Source organism: Notamacropus eugenii, chromosome 1, assembly GCF_028372415.1.
Source record: "Notamacropus eugenii isolate mMacEug1 chromosome 1, mMacEug1.pri_v2, whole genome shotgun sequence".
Lineage (NCBI taxonomy): Eukaryota > Metazoa > Chordata > Mammalia > Diprotodontia > Macropodidae > Notamacropus > Notamacropus eugenii.
The window spans coordinates 256,964,098-256,981,449 of NC_092872.1; the positions used below are offsets into that span (position 1 = coordinate 256,964,098).

The following is a 17,352-nucleotide window of genomic DNA, read 5'->3' on the forward strand; positions in this document are numbered from 1 at the left end:
GGTGGCATGTTTCATCTTCACTCTTGGAATTATGGTTTATCATTGCACTGATCAGTGTTCTAAAGTCTTTCAAAGCTGTTTCTTCTCCATAATGTTATTATTATTACATGAACTATTTTCCTAGTTCTGCTCATTCACTCTGCATCATTTCATAAAGGTCTTCTCAGTTTCCTCTGAAACTATTTCATAATTTCTTTTATGATAAACATATATGGTACATAGTATTCACATACCACATTTTGTTTAGCTATTCCTCAACATAAGAAGATCCTTTTAGTTTCTAACTTCTGGTTATCACAAAAAGAGTGACTGTAAATATTTCTGTCCATAAATGTCCTTTTCCTCTTTCTTTGGTTGGTTTGGGATATAGGCTTAGTAGTGATATAGCTAGTCAAAGGTCATGCATATTTTAGTAACTTTGGGGGCATATTTCAAATTGCTTTCCAGAATGGCCGGACCAGTTGACAACTCCACTAACAATGTGCTAGTATGCTTATTTTGTCATAGTTCATCCAACATTTGCCATTTTCTTCTTTTGTCTTCTGTGTCAGTCTGAGGAATATGAGGTGGAACCTCAAAGACACTTGAATTTGCATTTCTCTAATTATTATTTAGAATTTTTTTTGCACATGGATGTCAAATAGCTTGGAGTTCTTTCTTTGAAAACTATCTGTTCATATCTTTTGACCATTTATCTGCTGGGGAATGGATCTTACACTTACAAATTTAAATCAGTTTCTTCTATCTTGAATATGAGACCTTTAAGGGGAAGGGAGGAGGGAGGACAAGCATTTATAGAGTGCCTACTATATATTCTAAATGTTTTACATATATTATCTTCTTTGATTATTATCAGAGAAACTTACTGCAAAGATTTTTTTCTCAAAATTACCTGTCCCCCTTCTAATTTTTACTGTTATTAGTTTGTGTAAAACTTTTAAATATTGATTGCTTTTTAGTAAAGTTTCAGAGCTGGTACTGATAAATCCCCTTCCTGATTACTTCTCCCTCCCCCCCTTAATTGCACTTGAGATCCTTGATCTTTGGTCCCTCATAATCTCCATGCCCTGGTGAGCTCCCTTGTGCATCTGCTTCGCTCTCTGTGGATATCTCTCCCCTTCCCTCCTCACCGAAGTGGTTTCTCGTGTCCGTAGAACTTCATTCCTCAGAGTTTTCTGTTCCCTTCTTAGGCTGAGTTCAGCAGATTCTAGCTTTATTCTGCTGAACTCTTTGAACTCTTTTCTCCCCAAACTTAGATCACAAGTATGACTGTTCTCAGATTTCCTCCCCTTTTCTATCACAAATTTCAAGATGGTGTTACTTCCCCCAAAAGTTCCCATGGTCTCCACTCCTAAAATCTGCTTCTTGTTGGTGAGAAGCAGATCCAATGCCGAATTTTCCTCACTGGTTTTCTGACACTTTTTGAAGGATAAAATTATGATTGAAGCAAATTAAGATACTCTTAGCTCTCATTCTCCTCTCTGTGTGCTTGGATTTCTGCATTTAGATAATATACATTAAAATGCATAGCTAATCCTCTCCAGGAGGCCCCTATCTATGCAAATTCCACTTTAAGAATTCTGTATCTTTTGAATACGGTATATCCTTCCAGAGATACATTCCAGTCATAGGTCTCATCGTAACTCCTAGTGATACCCACTATTTGACCTACAAGATCAAATACACACATATCACATAAATATATACGCACTATATATGTACATATACATGACACATACATACTCTCAGAATATATCCATGTATGTGGTGTGTTGAAAATCTAATTACAAGGGCTTTAAACTGAAATGGAAGGAGAAGGGAAAAAACTACACATAACATTTCTGTATTTTAAGCTGTGGTTCAGAAATAAAAAGTCCATTCTCAAGAACCATGTTCCTCAGCACTGGGTCTAAATCTGCCTTGCCCTCTGGGATCCCTTGTCTTTTTTGGGCAGGTGAGGTCACCAGTTTCCTGCCCAAGACTCAGCATTAACAGCAATGCCTCCAGGCTCTTTTCAACCCCATCCTTTATGCACTTCTGCATCACCAGGGGCGGGTGAGATGAATCTTGGGGAGTGTCTCTCTCCCGCCCAGGAAGCCAGAAGACCTCCATCTTGTCACAATCAGCCTCAGTGGCCTCTGCAGGTGAGTCATCAACCATCCCCTTCATGGCTTCTTCTCTGACCATTCCTGAGTGTCCTCTCACCCCACAGCGATACAGATCCACAGCATCATTTCTGGCAGTGTTTCCTTTGTGTGACGTTCTCCAAAACCAGGTCAGGGTCCCCTCTGCCTCTTGGTTGTCTTTTTCTTTCTACGTTGCACACTGGAGGCTTCTGGTTTTCCCCCCAAAGGAATGCTTCATTTCCCCTGATAACCTCCATGTCAGGGAGGCATCCTGTGAGCTCTTCTCCCTTTTCTTCTAGAAGGAAGGCTCTCTCTCTTTAAAGGTGCAGATCCATTAGCTGGTTCCAGAAAGCAGCATGGGTGACAGGACTTTGCAAAGCTGCTGAGCTGTGAAGGGTTAAAGTCACTACTTGCTACTGACAGACTAAAAAGTCATTATGTATGCCTGATTTCAATGGACTGATAAAGTAACACAATATGCCAACGGAAGAAACAAGTGATCTTTTTTCTCCCAGACATTTAGAGATAGGCATAAGAACATGGGGAGAATGCTGAAAGTCTGAATAAAGTGACATTCTATCTTTATGCTGGGAATCATCATGGAGGCCAGAGACGATGGATTAAGTTACTGAAGATCAGACCGTGTGCAAAGAGGTCCCACCATAGTCAGCCAAAGTAAACCATCGCTGGTTAAAATGCTTGATCTCACAGGTTTTAAGCAACTTTAAAAAGTTGGGTTCCTTAGCTAATGCCACTAGAGACCACCTGTGATGTCTCACTGTTGTGTGAAGGTGACGCTGGGCTTTTGAAGTATATGTTGGAATGCAAACTCTGAAAGGTTCCCCCTCCAAGTCAGAAATGCTTACAGTACAGAGAGTGAGACTGGTGAGAAAACATGTGCTAAGTTCAGAGCATTTGGGTATCCAGAAGGCTGGCCACTGGGCGATGATATTCTCCCCACCATGGCAGCCCACAAGACTGTCTAGAATAAGGCTGGGAAGGGTTCTGTGCCAGGGGAGGGAATGTCTACCCCAACAGCAATGCCTGCGGTGCCGCCTTTACAGGGTTACTGTGAGGATCAAAGGAGAATGTATGCAAAGGGCTTTGCCAACATCAGTGCCACACCAAATATCAGCTGTTCTTACAAGAACACGCACACAGGCAAATACGAGCTGCAGAAAAGGGGGCGATGCCAAGCATGGGAGCACTTTCCTGGTCGTCCTGCACATCTGGTGCTCTCTGCCTTTTGGTCCCAGGTAAATCCCGCTGATAGGGTGCTCGGTTGCATGTACCCGGGCCCCAATTCTAAAATCATATTTCTCTTTAAAAATCACACTTCTCCCTAGCCTCAAAATACTATCTCAGGCAGTTTCTCCCCTGCCCAAGGACACAGGCTGCCCTAGCAACAACCATTATCTCCCTTCCTGCTATAGGAGCCAGCTGCATCTATAGAATTTCTCACTTAGAATCAGCTGCGTATTGACTGAACTGGCTGTGTCCTGGGTCATAATGACACCAATCACATGTATCCTAGACTTAGACATACCTATACTCCCTTACATTAATCTTAATCTTGTCTAACAACTGCCTGATTTTTCCTGGTCAGCCTTGACCATTGGTTGACTTATTGACGTTTCAGACCTAAAACCACACCTCCAGATAGCCCCCCCCCCCCCCCCAATGGGCTATTTCCCAATGAATTTTGAATAAAGAACCTGTGCAGTTAATATCAAAAGTGCATGTTCCTTTAAGAACTGACCACTCCCTAATCCCACCCCAAAACATCTAGTTAGCATATTTGGCGCAAGCGATACTACAGAATGTCCTATATAAACGTTCCCTGTACCCCTTTAAGGTTGCAGTTTCCCTAAGAACTCTTGCCTGCTGAAAAGCGTAATAAATCTTTACCTTGGCTTCAACAATGCTTAAGTTTGTGAATTCTTCTCCAGACAACCTGCCCCTGGCACCCCGGTCTTTGTGGGGATCTCACACCCCCTTTCCAGCCCTCATCACTGCCAGGTACAGGGGCCTTTCCTGATCCCCCTTCACGCCAGCACCAGCCTTGCCTCTGCTAACCATTTCCCATTTATCTATAGTTTGTCTGTGCAGAGCTGTTTGAAGGTTAGTCTGTGAGCAACCTGAGAGCAAGAACTGGGTTTACTTCCTCCTTCCTTTCTTTGTTACCTCCAGTGCCTGACGCATAGTAGGTGCTTAGTACATGCTTATTAATTTGTAAGCTATCACCATGACTAAAATGACTGAGTCACTTTTCTGCTCTCTCCTAGGTTTCAGGCCTAGGATCATCTCCTCCTTCTCTCCCCTTTTTATAGAGCAGTGAAGTCACCTGTCAAGGTCACCTGACCTTGGATGGAATGCCTTGGCCTCAAACCTGGTTCTCCAGGACTTTTCCTACCATCCCAGCCTGCCTGCTTTTTCTGGAGGTTTTAGTACAGCTGCTGGGAGAGGTCTGGCTTCCTTTGGTTTCTAAACAGTGGGATGGGCTAAGGGGGCTCATGCACCTCAAACTGCTGAAAGAAATAAACCTGAAATTCTGTTTTCACAAATGGTTACTGGGAGCAGAATGACATGTTTGTTTGCCTTCCCCTCAAGTTGAGCCTGAGGAATGGAGAAGAGGGAAGGGGAAAGGAGGGGAAAGGGAACCACAACTAGTGACCAAGTGAGCGAGAGACCCAGACAAGATCTGAGTTCCAACCTTGGACATAAGACTTCCTGCAGCCATCCCTCCCCTGCCGCGGTTCTGCTTTCTTGTCTGTAAAAGAAAGGAATTGGACTGATAACCTTTATGGTCAACTCTGGCTTTAATTCTATGACCCTTTATTCTGTATTTGTATGTATAATTGCCATGCTTCTGTCTTTACCCCTGGTCTACATCAGCAAGAAGACAAAAGAAAATCATTAATTTTTAAATGATTGAGGCCAATGAGGTCCTTTTAAGGAAAAAAATTCTTGGAAATAAGATGTACTTAGTGAAAATTATTGTCCTCTTTGAGAGTGATTTAATCTAAGACACATATTTACAACAGAATGTCTCCTAAGTTCTACTACCTGGGCTTGGGCTACATAAATGTCTCCCAAATTCCTCTACCACAAAGCATGTTTCCATCAGTAATGCTTCCCTGTGTCTTCTCCAGGAGCTGCACAATTCTCCTTCATCATATTCCAGGAAAGTCTCTGGCCTCAGGATGGAGACTTCCTTTACCCAGCACCCCTGGTGCCTGACCAGGCTCATCAGGAGGCACCTGCCCATCAACTCATTTCACCAACCAGTTATTATTATTCCACCATGGGGAAGGTGCTGGGGATACCGAGACAGAAGCAGATGGTTCTTGGCACTGCGGGGTGAGGGAAGGGATGCCTGCAGCTAGACCTTCTACCAGGCAGAGGAGAAGAGGGGGCATGACAGGCGGGGAGTAGAGGGGAGAGGCAGAAGTGGTAAGGGTGGGTCATGATAATAACGACACCTGCCATTTCCATGGTGCTTTGAGGTCTGCCAAGCCCTTTACATACTTCATCTCAGCTGACCTTCCCAACCACCCTGTGATGTAAGTACTACATACTATCACTGCCCATTTCACAAATGAGGAAACTGAAGCTCACAGAGACTTCTGGACTTGTCCAGGTAATACACTCTCTGAGGAAGAACCAGAACCCAAGTCCAGAATTCTCAGGCCAGTGTAACTGGCATGGATAGAGCTGAGGGCACTCTCAAAGGTCTCCCTGTCTATACCAGCCTGATGAGAAGGAAGAAGACCAAAAGGAATGAGGAATCCTCTGTCTCTTCCAGCCTCTATTGTGCTGGGATTCACCTCTATCAAATGCCTGCTTTGGCACCCTGTGATAGCAGCCCTGTCATGTCAGAAGAGGGAAAGCTTTGGTGGCTCTCACCCAGTTGGAAAGGCGTCCAACGTGGGCCCAGCAGAGGACAGTGCAGCTGCTATCAGAGGACTGGCCCAGTGAAGAAAGCGTCAGCCCCAAAAGGTGGCCAAAGTGAGCAATGTTTCTGGTGAGAGTGATTGGGGCCAGAGCAAAAGCCAACCCAGGTCTGAAGAGGCTTTACTCCATGTTAGTGAAAGAAGAACTGGGGCTGCCGAGTCAATTGATAAGCACTGATTAAGCTCCTACTATGTGCCAGGCACTGTGCCAAGTACTGGAGATACAAGGAAAGGCCAAAACCAGCCCTTGCTCTCTGAGAGCTCATGATCTAAAGGGGGAGAATGTGTGCAGATGATGAATAAACATGAGAGACAGGATAAACTTGGGAGAATCAACAGAGGGATGGCATGAACATAAATTAGGGGACCTGGGAGAGGCTTCTCACAGAAGGAAGCCAGAGAAGCCAGGAGGAAGAGATGAGGAGGGAAAACATTCCAGGCCTGGGGACGGTGACTGACCATGCCTGGAACAAGGAGGTCAGTGTCTCAGGACCATAGAGCATGTTGGGAGGGGCGGGAAGGCCCAGGATGGGAAGGGCTTGGAGTGGCCAACAGATCTTAGAAGTCCTGAGATCAAGTCCACATCCCGAGTTAGTGACAGGTGCGGCCATCTCTGCCCACAGGTTGCATGATTCAGTTCATGCCCTCCCACCTCCCTGTGTAGACCTTCGGCTCCCAGGCTCTATCTAAGATGCCAACTCTAGATGCCAACTCTTCCCCGACTCCCCCCAAACCCTGCTCCCTCCTCACTCTTTCTCCCAGCACTTTGCACAGACTACATGCCCTCTCACAAGGCAGCTCTTGGGGTGCCTTTCTGTCCTCACCTTTGAGGTCCTGGCTTCCAGGAGAAAAGAATCTGGCCTATAACTTCCTCTCTATCTTCAGGGCCTTGTGGCATGAGTGCTGTGCCCATGACAGTGGCCACAGGGACTGGGAGCTTTTTGGCTTTATAGTATGTTACATTTGCATTATCTAAAGTGATTCCAGGAGGTGCTGATTAACTGTCTGCTGAAAACATGTTATCAAAACCAACCCCTACCAGACCAGAAGCAAGAATGGGAGATAGGGAAGTTGTGAGGCATTTGAAACCTAGAGGACATTTTACGGGAATCATTAGAATGAGAGGATTTTGAGAAGCTAAGCTGTTGTGAAGTGGACCCTTCCAGTCAGAGCAGAAACTCCTCCTCCAGTCCCCCAGCCCTGTTCAGTGGCAAGAGTTTCCCCTGCCTCATGAAGCAGGAGCCCATACCTCCTCAGGACTTACACCCACCAGTCCAGGGGTTCCCTCTTCATCCTCCATCCGAGGGAACCTCTGTCCTCTGACCTGTACTTACCCAGGTTACTGTATGTGGCGCTACAAGGGCTCTCGTCAGAAGGGTCTGAGGCTTCTTCCTTCCCTTCTTCTCTCTCCGGGGTGTTCGGGGGTAAGACTGGCAGGCCTGACACACTGCTGCTGCCCTCCTTCACAGGAACTGCTCTTGGAACTCGAGGAGGGCCCTCGACTGTCCCCTCATGGGGCACTTGACTGAAACAAACAAGGCCACAGTCACACAAGGGTTCTCTGGGGATGTCTCATCAGTCTCTCTAGTTATCCCCAACTCAAAGGTGCTCAAGAAAAGAAAATGGCTATTCTCTGGTCCCCCTGGGACATAAAGCCCCAAAGAACTCCCAGGAAATGGGGTCTATTTCTCCCATGAGAAATACATATCTGCCTCTGAACAGAACTGGGGCACTGGGGAGAGAGGGACTATGGAGAAGTCATATCAAAACCAAAGGAACTTTGGAGATAGCTAAACACAGAAGTAATTCAATAGTGGGAGAAGAGAAGGCAGTAAGGCTGTACTGGCTGGTAAAAGGACTGGCCTGCCTAGATGGATGAAGGTCATAAGTTTGGAATGTCTACTTCCTGCCATGCCAGAACCATGGACTCAATGGGTTTGAAGGGGCCTTGCAGGTTACCTAGTTTAACCTGAAGCATGAATCTAGTCTACAATGTCACTATCAATTGGTCATTTGGTCTGCAGGAAAGTCTCAAAGGCAGCTCAGTCCACTGTTGGAAAGCTGGAAATGAAGTTCTTCCTTTGAAGAAATTTGCTGACATTTGCATTCCTTTAATTTTCACTTATTGGCCTTGGTTCTGTCTTCTAGGGCAGAGTAAGATGAGTTTAATTTTTCTTCCCACTCTTCAAATAACTGCAAACGGGGACCATGTCTTAAGGGAATCTAAAGTCTTCTCCTTAAAAGAGCAAAGAGAGCTCCTGCCCCAACCTAAGGCAATTCAAATTCAGGGCTTTCAAACATCTTGCACGGACACTCCAAAGTGCCACCACAGCCACAGGATTGCCCGCTTAACTGCACTCCTCTCATCTTGACTCTGCTACCAGCTCATCCTCTGGCAGCTCCTGCTTCCTGTCTTCACCCTTACCTAGCTCTTGGGAGTCTGCCATGTGTACGGTTAGAAAACGGGCTGATCTGGCAGATTTGGGCAGGGACAGTCTCTTCCCACACTCAGTTTTAGCTGGCAGTCTAAAACAAACAAGCCATACGAGTCAGAGGGAAGATTATGGAACCATCAAGCTATGGGGAACCTTTAAAAGCCACCAAACCCACTGACAACGACTCACGGTAAATGTCCAAATCATGGCCTAGTTTCTATTTCCTGGGTAGAGGAAAGGTAAGAAGGGCCAAAGAATACATACACTATTCAGGGTTATTTCTAGTTTGTCCATCAGTAATAATTAATGAGGTCACTTGTAAGCACTCTTTCTAGAAGATTTCTTTAAAAAATATATTTCTGTCTAGTCTTCTGTTGGTGAAGCACATATTCATGTTGCGTGGGTCTGAAGGAGCAATTCTGAGGCAAGGAGCTCCTTCATATCACTCCTTCATTACTGAGAATATGCATGTGCTTAGACAGAAAAACAGATCTGGGAGTCTCTTGGCTATAGACATTCAAAAATGTCATCTCGCAGCATGGCAGAGCCAGGGGACTCTCACACGTTGGAAATGACTAATGACCCAACAATTCAGTTGTGCTGGAGGACATGGGCCCACACGAACTGGGGTACAGCCACCCATTCCCATGGGAGTGGCTGTAACGGAGTCATCAGTGACTTCTCACAAATACAGCTTTGGATAAGGCAGCCCCTGCCAAACAGGCTGAATTCAAGGCAATGCATCTTTAACTTAAGTCTGCCTGAAATGGGGCAGTCCCCAAAATTTAAATTGTAGAGGAAAGAGCCTTCATTGTATGGAGTGTCAGAAGAGAAGGGTTTGAATCCTGATGGTCACCTGAGTGAGCTCTGGAGCGTACCAACTCATCAATGTAGGCCTCTGTTTCCTTATCTGTTAAACATGGGACTTGGACTAGATGGTCTCTAAAGTCCCCTCCAACTTGGCATCTATCACCTTTGGAGCTTATGATTTGAAATAAATCTTCTTCTGTCCCTTGAAGGGCCCCTAAATTGATCACAATATACACTTCTATCTAATTAGAGCTGTGCTGTCTCTGCTTTCCCACCTAGGCTACTCTATGCTATTTGACACAAACTGGACCTATATAAACATGTTAGTAGACCCATAGTCAATGTGGCATTTCAAAAAGACAACATTTCAGATGATTTAAAGTCAGAAGTGTAGATCACAGATTAGTTTTTAACATGCTTCATAAAGAAAAGTGATTTTTCTACTAGAATGCTATTTTGCTGGATATGAGAGTTAATGCAAAACATTTCTAATTACAAAGCAGTGAATAAGGTGATTTTAAAAAGAAAACAGCAGCCATTAAGGACAGCTATAAATCCCCCAGACTTTTTTCTTCCAACTTTGAACCAGCTTTGGAGGGTTTCAAAAAGGTGATATTAGGTGCTTAATGTTCCATCTTTTTCCTCTTTCTGCCTAAAATTTGTGACACACAAATATGGATTGCAAACAGACCATCCCTGAGCAGAGGTCAAAACCTTTTTTGGATCCTCAAAGCTGGCTCTGACCCTATCATTCTACACTTACCTGCTGTGTCCTCAGCTCTGCTGGGATGTAAAAGCTCTAGGCTGATAGACACAGAGCAGGCCCCGGGCAGGGAGGCTCCTCCCTTCATGGCAGGCTCATTCCCACACACATGCAGCACAAGCACTAGGTTTTCAAGTGTTCCACCAAACACACGCCCAGGAAAAAAGAAACAAAGACTCACCCACTGTACTCACTGACACAATTCCCCATTAGAGGAAATTCTCTCAGGGCCTTCTTGAGTCTGTTAATCATGTTTAGAGAGTCTGTGAGCCATTGGTCCCACTGAGTTCTGGTGAGCTACAAGTGAGAAAGCCTGAATTCTGTGGGGTGATGTCACCTGCTGCACCCTCACCTTTACCTTAGGGGCTGGGCCTGGAGCTGGGCCAAGCACTGGGAGAACTTTAGAAGAGGAAGTGACGCTTTCATCAGGTTAATTAACTCTCATAGACTCATCTGAAGTAGGGCCCAGGTGGATGAACCAGCCCATTACAAGAATCTTCATTTGGAACAAAGGAACCAGCCAAAGCTCATGAAAGTAAAATCCCCTGATCCTTCTCATGGCTGCTGGGATTTTAAACATGCATTTACAGTGAGACAGGGAGCAATGCTTTCAATGCACTCTTGATATAGGAAGAAGGGCTCTTGGACCGAAACTAGAGAGGGGAAAGGCTGGGGGAGTTCTGGCTTAGATGTGGGACTATGCAGAGACCCAAAATAAACAGCAGCATCACAGTCAGGTCAACACAGTCACTCTCTAGGGATAAGAGAAAAAGATAAACAGCAGGGATAAAGAAGGGAAGAAACCTTAACTACTCGTTATCAATTATCAGGACCTCTAGGCATTTGTATGGGATCCATGAACTTAATATGTGGTATTTATTTGGGATGAGTCCTTTCCACATTATACAGAAGCACAACCCCACACCTTTCTCCATTAGAATGGGAAGTGCTTAAGGAAAGGGATTATTTTCTTTTTTACCTGTATTTGCACTCCAGCACTTAGCATGGTGCCTAGTACCCAGTAATCACTTAATAAATGTCAATGTAAAACTATAAAGTATGAGAATTAATAGGAGGATGTTTGCTAAATGCAACATTATCCATTAATCACGTGGCCCTCAAATCTTCCCTGCGAAATAATCTTGAGGTAGAGAAATCTAACGCAATTCAATTTAAACATCTCATGAGAACTATGTGTAAAACCCAGTACTTAATACATTGGATACAAAGATGAAGAAAATGAGCACCTGTCCTCAGTTTACAATTTAAGAAGAGAGTAGCAGACCTGCATTCTTAGAAGCCCGACACATGCACAATGATCAATGCAAAGGAGGCATTAATTCAGAAGCCTCTATTCTCTCCTTTGCTGTTATTATCCCCATGAAGGGACCCTTCTCTTTGCCAAGCCCTTGGATCTGTGGCCTTGATTCAGCTCCTCCAGTTTCCTTGGGGAGCCTGCTCTTGCCTCCACCCCATCTCCCTACATTTTCAACCTCTTTTTATCCAGTGGCACTTTTGCTGTTGATTACAAATATGTCCACATCTCTTCCATTCGTTAGAAAACAAAACAAAAACCCTCAAAAGTTTCTTTTCTTTCACTATCAGCTCTTAGAAAACTCTATCTCGTTGTCTCCCCTTTTCACCTCCCACTCACTTCTCAGTCCCTTGTGATTTGGCCAACATTGCCAGCAATTGCCTGAACTGGTCTCTTTAGGGTCACCAATGATCTCTTCACTGGTGAATATAACAGCTTTTCTCTTAGTCTTTGCCCTGCTCATCCCCCTAGCAGTGTCTGGCATGTTGACCACATGCTGTTATTTGCCTACTGCAAAGAGTTGAGACAATTTTTTTAGTGGGGAATGGATGAGTAGGTCCTGACACTATACACATAAGTACAATCTCTATGAAGAGTGTGTGTGTGTGCGTGCGTGCATGTGCGTGTATTTCAGTAGTACTATTCAATTGTGAGGGTAATGTTGACTAAGTAAAACAATTTAATTACCTTATCCAATGTGCCAAACCCAAAACTGGGAATGAGTCTATACTGAATTAAATCAAAAGCATTCCAAGTAAGTGTAAAAAGGGCTTATTTAGCTGAGATGGTTCTGATGAGCCACTGAATTACTGAAAACTACAAAGTACACAAGATTCTGGATTGGCTGAGGACACTTGATCGTGGTGGGCATCTGAGAGTCTAGTAGAAGAGAGAAGGCATCACTTGGGTTGGGAGATGTCTAAGCTATGGCCTCAACCTCTCCACCCCTGTCCCCACATGGCCGAGGGAGGACATTGGGAATTTAGAGATCCAGAGGATTTTCCATCTTCCCATTGGCATCCTAGGAACATCCCTGGAACAGTGTAGGGCACTGTCAGCCAACAGTGCTAGGAAAAACAAGCAAAAAACTACCCCAGAGCCTGGGAGACTGTCCTAAGAAGTCCAGCCAAGGGAATTCCAGGAGCTGGGAGTCTCTTCTTGGTCACATGTGCTCTCTAAGTTGAAGCTCCCTTTCCCCTGGGTTTTGTGTGCATGTATGGGAGAGTAGGGTAGAATCTGGGGAGCATATTTTGTACCAAGTGTTCTTATTACACCAGCTCTGTTAATAGAACCTGGCTGATTCATCAACTGACCAACATGGCGGGAAGCACACTGACAGGGGCTTGGGAACTCTATAGCTAGATCACCAGCCCTGAAGGGCTACTTTGAAACTGAAGGCAGCCAACCAGGGAGTGAAAGCCAAGACTGAGAAAGTTTAGATCATGTACTATATTATACCATAGAAAAGAGAGATCTAAATAAAAATGCATTTGACCAATCAGCTCTTGAAAATGTAGAAGTAAACTGACAATAGGCCCATAAGTGGTTCATAGGGTTCTAGAGCCAGGTGGAACACCCTCATTTTTACAGATACAGAAACAGGCTCAGAGAGAAGAGGGCCTGCCCTGGTTCTCAAAGGCAGCCAGTGGCACTTTCAGCCCCTGATCCTCTGGCTCCAAACCCAGTCATCACTCTGCCCTGCCATGCTAAGGCGCTTTCTTCTACATTCTAAAGGCTTCCTCCTAACAGAGTCTTCATTTCCGCCAGGAGCGAATGTAGAGTCTGCTCTCAGCCAAGACCTGTCCCAAGACGTGAGTTCTTCCTGAGTCTGCCACTATTCACTGTGTCCTTTAACCAGTCTGCTCTTGGTGTCTTCTGTCTACAAGAGACCAAGCTTCCCAGCGATGCCCTGGACCTAGAGCAGCTAATGCCCTTCTGATGAGCTTTTCATTAAATTAAGAATTTATCACTGATGTTTGGCAGTTGTCTGGGCGATCACATGACTTCATTCATTCACTCAAATGGCTGAACAAATAGTCAAGGTGCTACCCAGAAACAGTTACATTATTACAGATTGGTCTTTTATACAAACAAATCCCTTGGTAACTTTATCTCCCATCACCTTGCAATATTCATACATAATTCAAAGCTGCAAAAAGCAATCTCTTGCGGGAAGCTCACCCAGGTGGTAGGATTAATCACTACACCATCTCATAAAATAATCCCCCTTTTTTTCTGGCAAATTCATTCAAGACAGAGTTTCATAAAAATTCTGTTAAACATCTGAACATATTTTTAAAAAGCAAATCAAGTTCCACATTAGCAAAGATTAAAGCCCTTTATGTTTCTGAGTCCTTTCTCAATTTAGGTTTCACTTGTTTTAATAGCTAACTACCTTCAGGTTCCAAAGGGACAGAAGGAATATCTTTTAGGCCTGAGTAGACACCCTTAGCCTCACAAGGGCCAATGTAAAACTGTCCAAATCCATATTTTCAGCCGCCTTTTAAACAGCTACCTCTCAGGAAAAGACAGTGAAAAAATATAGACCGAAAAATATTCTGAAACATTTAAATTAGACTCAAATATCCTCTAAACATAATTCAAAAATTCTATTACTTGTTTCAAGAGGGGTGTGTATATGTACATATATATAAATATCCATTTATATGTATATGTATTCATATTCCTAGGGAGGATATTTGCAGAAATATCACATGCATGATGCACTGTTGAGAGCTCTGAGTTATCAAATCCCAACACCTTTGTAATCCATTAAAAGGGAAAAATAAAATCTCCATCATTTCCTGTCTCTTTGCCTCCAGGACCTCCCATCAATGTGACATTTCTTAATCCTATCTTATTTTCCAGGTCATCAATTGAATTCTTGGCTCTTTCCCATCATTGACATTCTCAGCCAGAAGAATCATGTATCTACTGATAGTTATCTTGGAGTCCTCCCTTTTCCTCTGAGCCTTCTGGAGTCTTTGAAGGAAAGCTTCACATGTCTTCTTTATCCATTCCACATATTATGATTAACCTTTAACTAAGATCTGATGAATTCCCACTCAATAAGTCTGACAGAATGTGGTAAAAACAAATGCGTCTCTTGCTGGTGTGAGACAGGTCAGACCTTTGGCCACCCAAGATGGACAAGTGAATTCAAGGTCTAGGAGAGTGGCCTGGATCTGACATGGTCTCTGGGCTTCAGTTTTTTCACCTCTAAAATGGAACAATAACATATGCCCTCCGTGGATTGCACTTTAAGGAAAGCATTTTGTTGATTTCTCTGGCACTAGCTTCAGTGCAATTCAATAAACCCTGAAGATGCACTTACTTCTTGAGGGGGACCAGCATCATAAGGCATGACTATCAAATCAAATATCCTCAAAACATTAAAGGAGATAAAAACATGCCCCCATAAATCATCATAGCTAGAATAAAACTTAGGTTCCCTGATTTCCTTCCTCCATGGCTTTAAATTATAAAGAAATACCTGAAACTAGAAAATTTGGGTGTTTAAATCCCATGAAATATAAAGCTCATGTATATTAGATCCCCACCTCATACCATCTACCCTAATAAATTCTAGCTGGATCATAGATGATCATAAAAAAAGATCATAAAAAAGCAAGAAGAAAACGAAGATATCTCAGCTTTATGTATGTGGGAGAGGAGAAGGCAGGAGTACAATTTTATCTACTGAACAAACAGACAAAATTATAGGGGATGAATTAGATGGACTTAATTAAACAAAAGCGAAAACGTTCTGCACCACAACAAATGTGACTAAGATCAAATTTAAAAAGGAAATAACATATAAATTTAAGAAAGACTTCAATAAAGTCAATGGAGGAGTGTCACAATGGGCGTCCTAGAAAAGACTCTGAAATAGGACCTGGATTGGCCTTGGTGCTTTCCTTTGCTGGGGTCCTCCTCCTAATATAACAGGGATTCCCTTCCAAATTTTATGGTGAGGAAAGTGCTCAGGAATCTTGGGAGAGCTACCAAAAAGTGTGCTATTAATTACTATTAATAAGGGAAATGAGAATGTCAACTCTGAATATTAGCTCAGAGAAGCAGGGTCAAACTTAAATAAAAACAGGATCATGAAACCCCATAGCACTTTTGATAGAGGCTGCATATGGACTTAGAATGCCACATAGTAACATGATTTTTTACATTTGTTCGCTTTGTTTGATATTTCTTAATTACATTTTGGTCTGGAGTTTTGGGCCACGTATTTGCCATCTCTGGCTCAGGGGATCATGCTGCTTCCCTAGAACCTAGGAAGATGGACCCTTGGATGGTCTCTCCATCTTCTGCTTGCCTCAATATGGCAAGGATGATGGCAATGTATGTTGGAAAACACTGACAACTGAAAATCAACCACAAGTACAAAATATCCCTCAAATTGGTGACACCAGAGAAAACCAGTAAGGTCAATTCTCAGTCATGCTGACCAAGAAGAGAGGATCAGAAAATCAGAGAGTCAGTTTTGATGGAGACCTGTAGCTTCTGTCCAACCTCACTGGGGCTAGGGTCCACATGGGGACAGTGCTGGGGTACAAGGCAGAACACTGAACTTGGAGTTGGAAGATTTGACATAGAATCTGCCACGTGAAATCACAGAAGGACAGAGCGGGAAGGAAAATTATCCTCACTTTCTCAAGTTGAGACTCAGATGGATTGGGTGACATATTCAAGGTTCTATAATTAGTAAGGAGGCATGTAAGCCTTGAATCCAGATCTCCTGCAATGTTCTTTCCATGCTGCCTTCAGTTTACTAGCTTTGTGGTTCTGGGGGAGGCAGAAGATTGGATCCCAGATTCAAATCCAGAAGGGACTCCTCATTCTACTGAGGGGCCAGCACAGTACATAATATAGAGTTAACACTTAATAAACATTTGCTGACTAACTGGCTGGGTAAGGACTTGAAGCCAGTAAGTCTAAGAGGTGAGATTTAAGGCTAGGTCTTCCCCACACCAAGGCCAGCACTCCACTTTATAAAGTAAAGCAGACCTGTTCAGGTCTGGGTCTGAAGGACACATGGTGGTGACTAGTCTCAAGGTCCTGTAGCAGAGACCTTGGCTTCTCCATCAACTCATGTTTACATAGTTTCTTTTACAAAGATCTTTCTTCTCAATCCCTCTGTGAAATAGGTCATGTAAATGCCATCCTTCTTTCATGGAGGAGTAAACAGAAATAGAAGCTAAGTGATGAGGGCCTGGGTCACACAACTATTCAGTGACAAACTGGGATTCATGATCAGGTCTTCCAAATGCAATGCCAGCACCCTGTGCCATGCCACTACCTCTTTCCCTGCACAGTGCTACCCTCTTCCAAGACATGATCATGGTGCTCCAGCAGGGAGCCTCCTTACCATCTCTTAAACATATCATGCTCACTATCTACAACTTGATTCATGCCGGTGACCTCTTCTCTCTTTGCATTCCTATTGAAACATTCACAGCCTTCTCCAAGGCCACCCAAATCCAACTTTCAGTGAGACTAGAGGCCAGCCTGCCAGCACTCTGTACTGACTTTCACAGTTCTGCTTGGGCACCAGGCCCAGGGGATGTCTCTGGGAGATGTACCCACCATTTCCTAGGTGGAGTTCACAGACTCAAAAGAGGTTTCAGTGGTCATCTTGTCTAAGCCCAACCTAGAAAGCCTTCTACAACATTCTTAACAAGAGCTCATTTAGCCTGCTTGGTGAAAGGCCTCCAATGATGAGAGTTGATGCTCTCTTGGAGCATCTTGTGCTACCTTTGGTAAAGATCATTCTTTATAAGTCATTTTATAAATGGCTAGGAAGGTTTTCCAAACATGCATGTAGCCTATATTTTCTATCTGTCAATCCACGAGCACCAATATGGAAGCTCTTGGTATGTGGCAGGTATGGTGTAAATTAATGGGGATATAAGGACAAAAATTAAATCCTCCTTGGCCT

At 43.8% G+C, this 17,352-nt stretch overlaps 1 protein-coding gene across 30 annotated transcripts in view; it reads right to left on the reverse strand.

Moving 5' to 3' along the window:
- PEAK1 (pseudopodium enriched atypical kinase 1) overlaps positions 1-17,352 on the reverse strand; it is a 297,886-nt gene that overhangs the window by 32,953 nt on the left and 247,581 nt on the right. For 29 of the 30 annotated variants that reach the window (XM_072628676.1, XM_072628669.1, XM_072628653.1 and 26 more), the window contains 2 exons: positions 10,269-10,328; positions 7,414-7,604 (listed from right to left, as the gene is read on the reverse strand). In XM_072628676.1, the coding sequence (XP_072484777.1) occupies positions 7,414-7,604; positions 10,269-10,328 (251 nt within the window). The remainder of the gene's footprint in view (positions 1-7,413; positions 7,605-10,268; positions 10,329-17,352) is intronic. The other variant, XM_072628677.1, reaches the window with a different exon arrangement.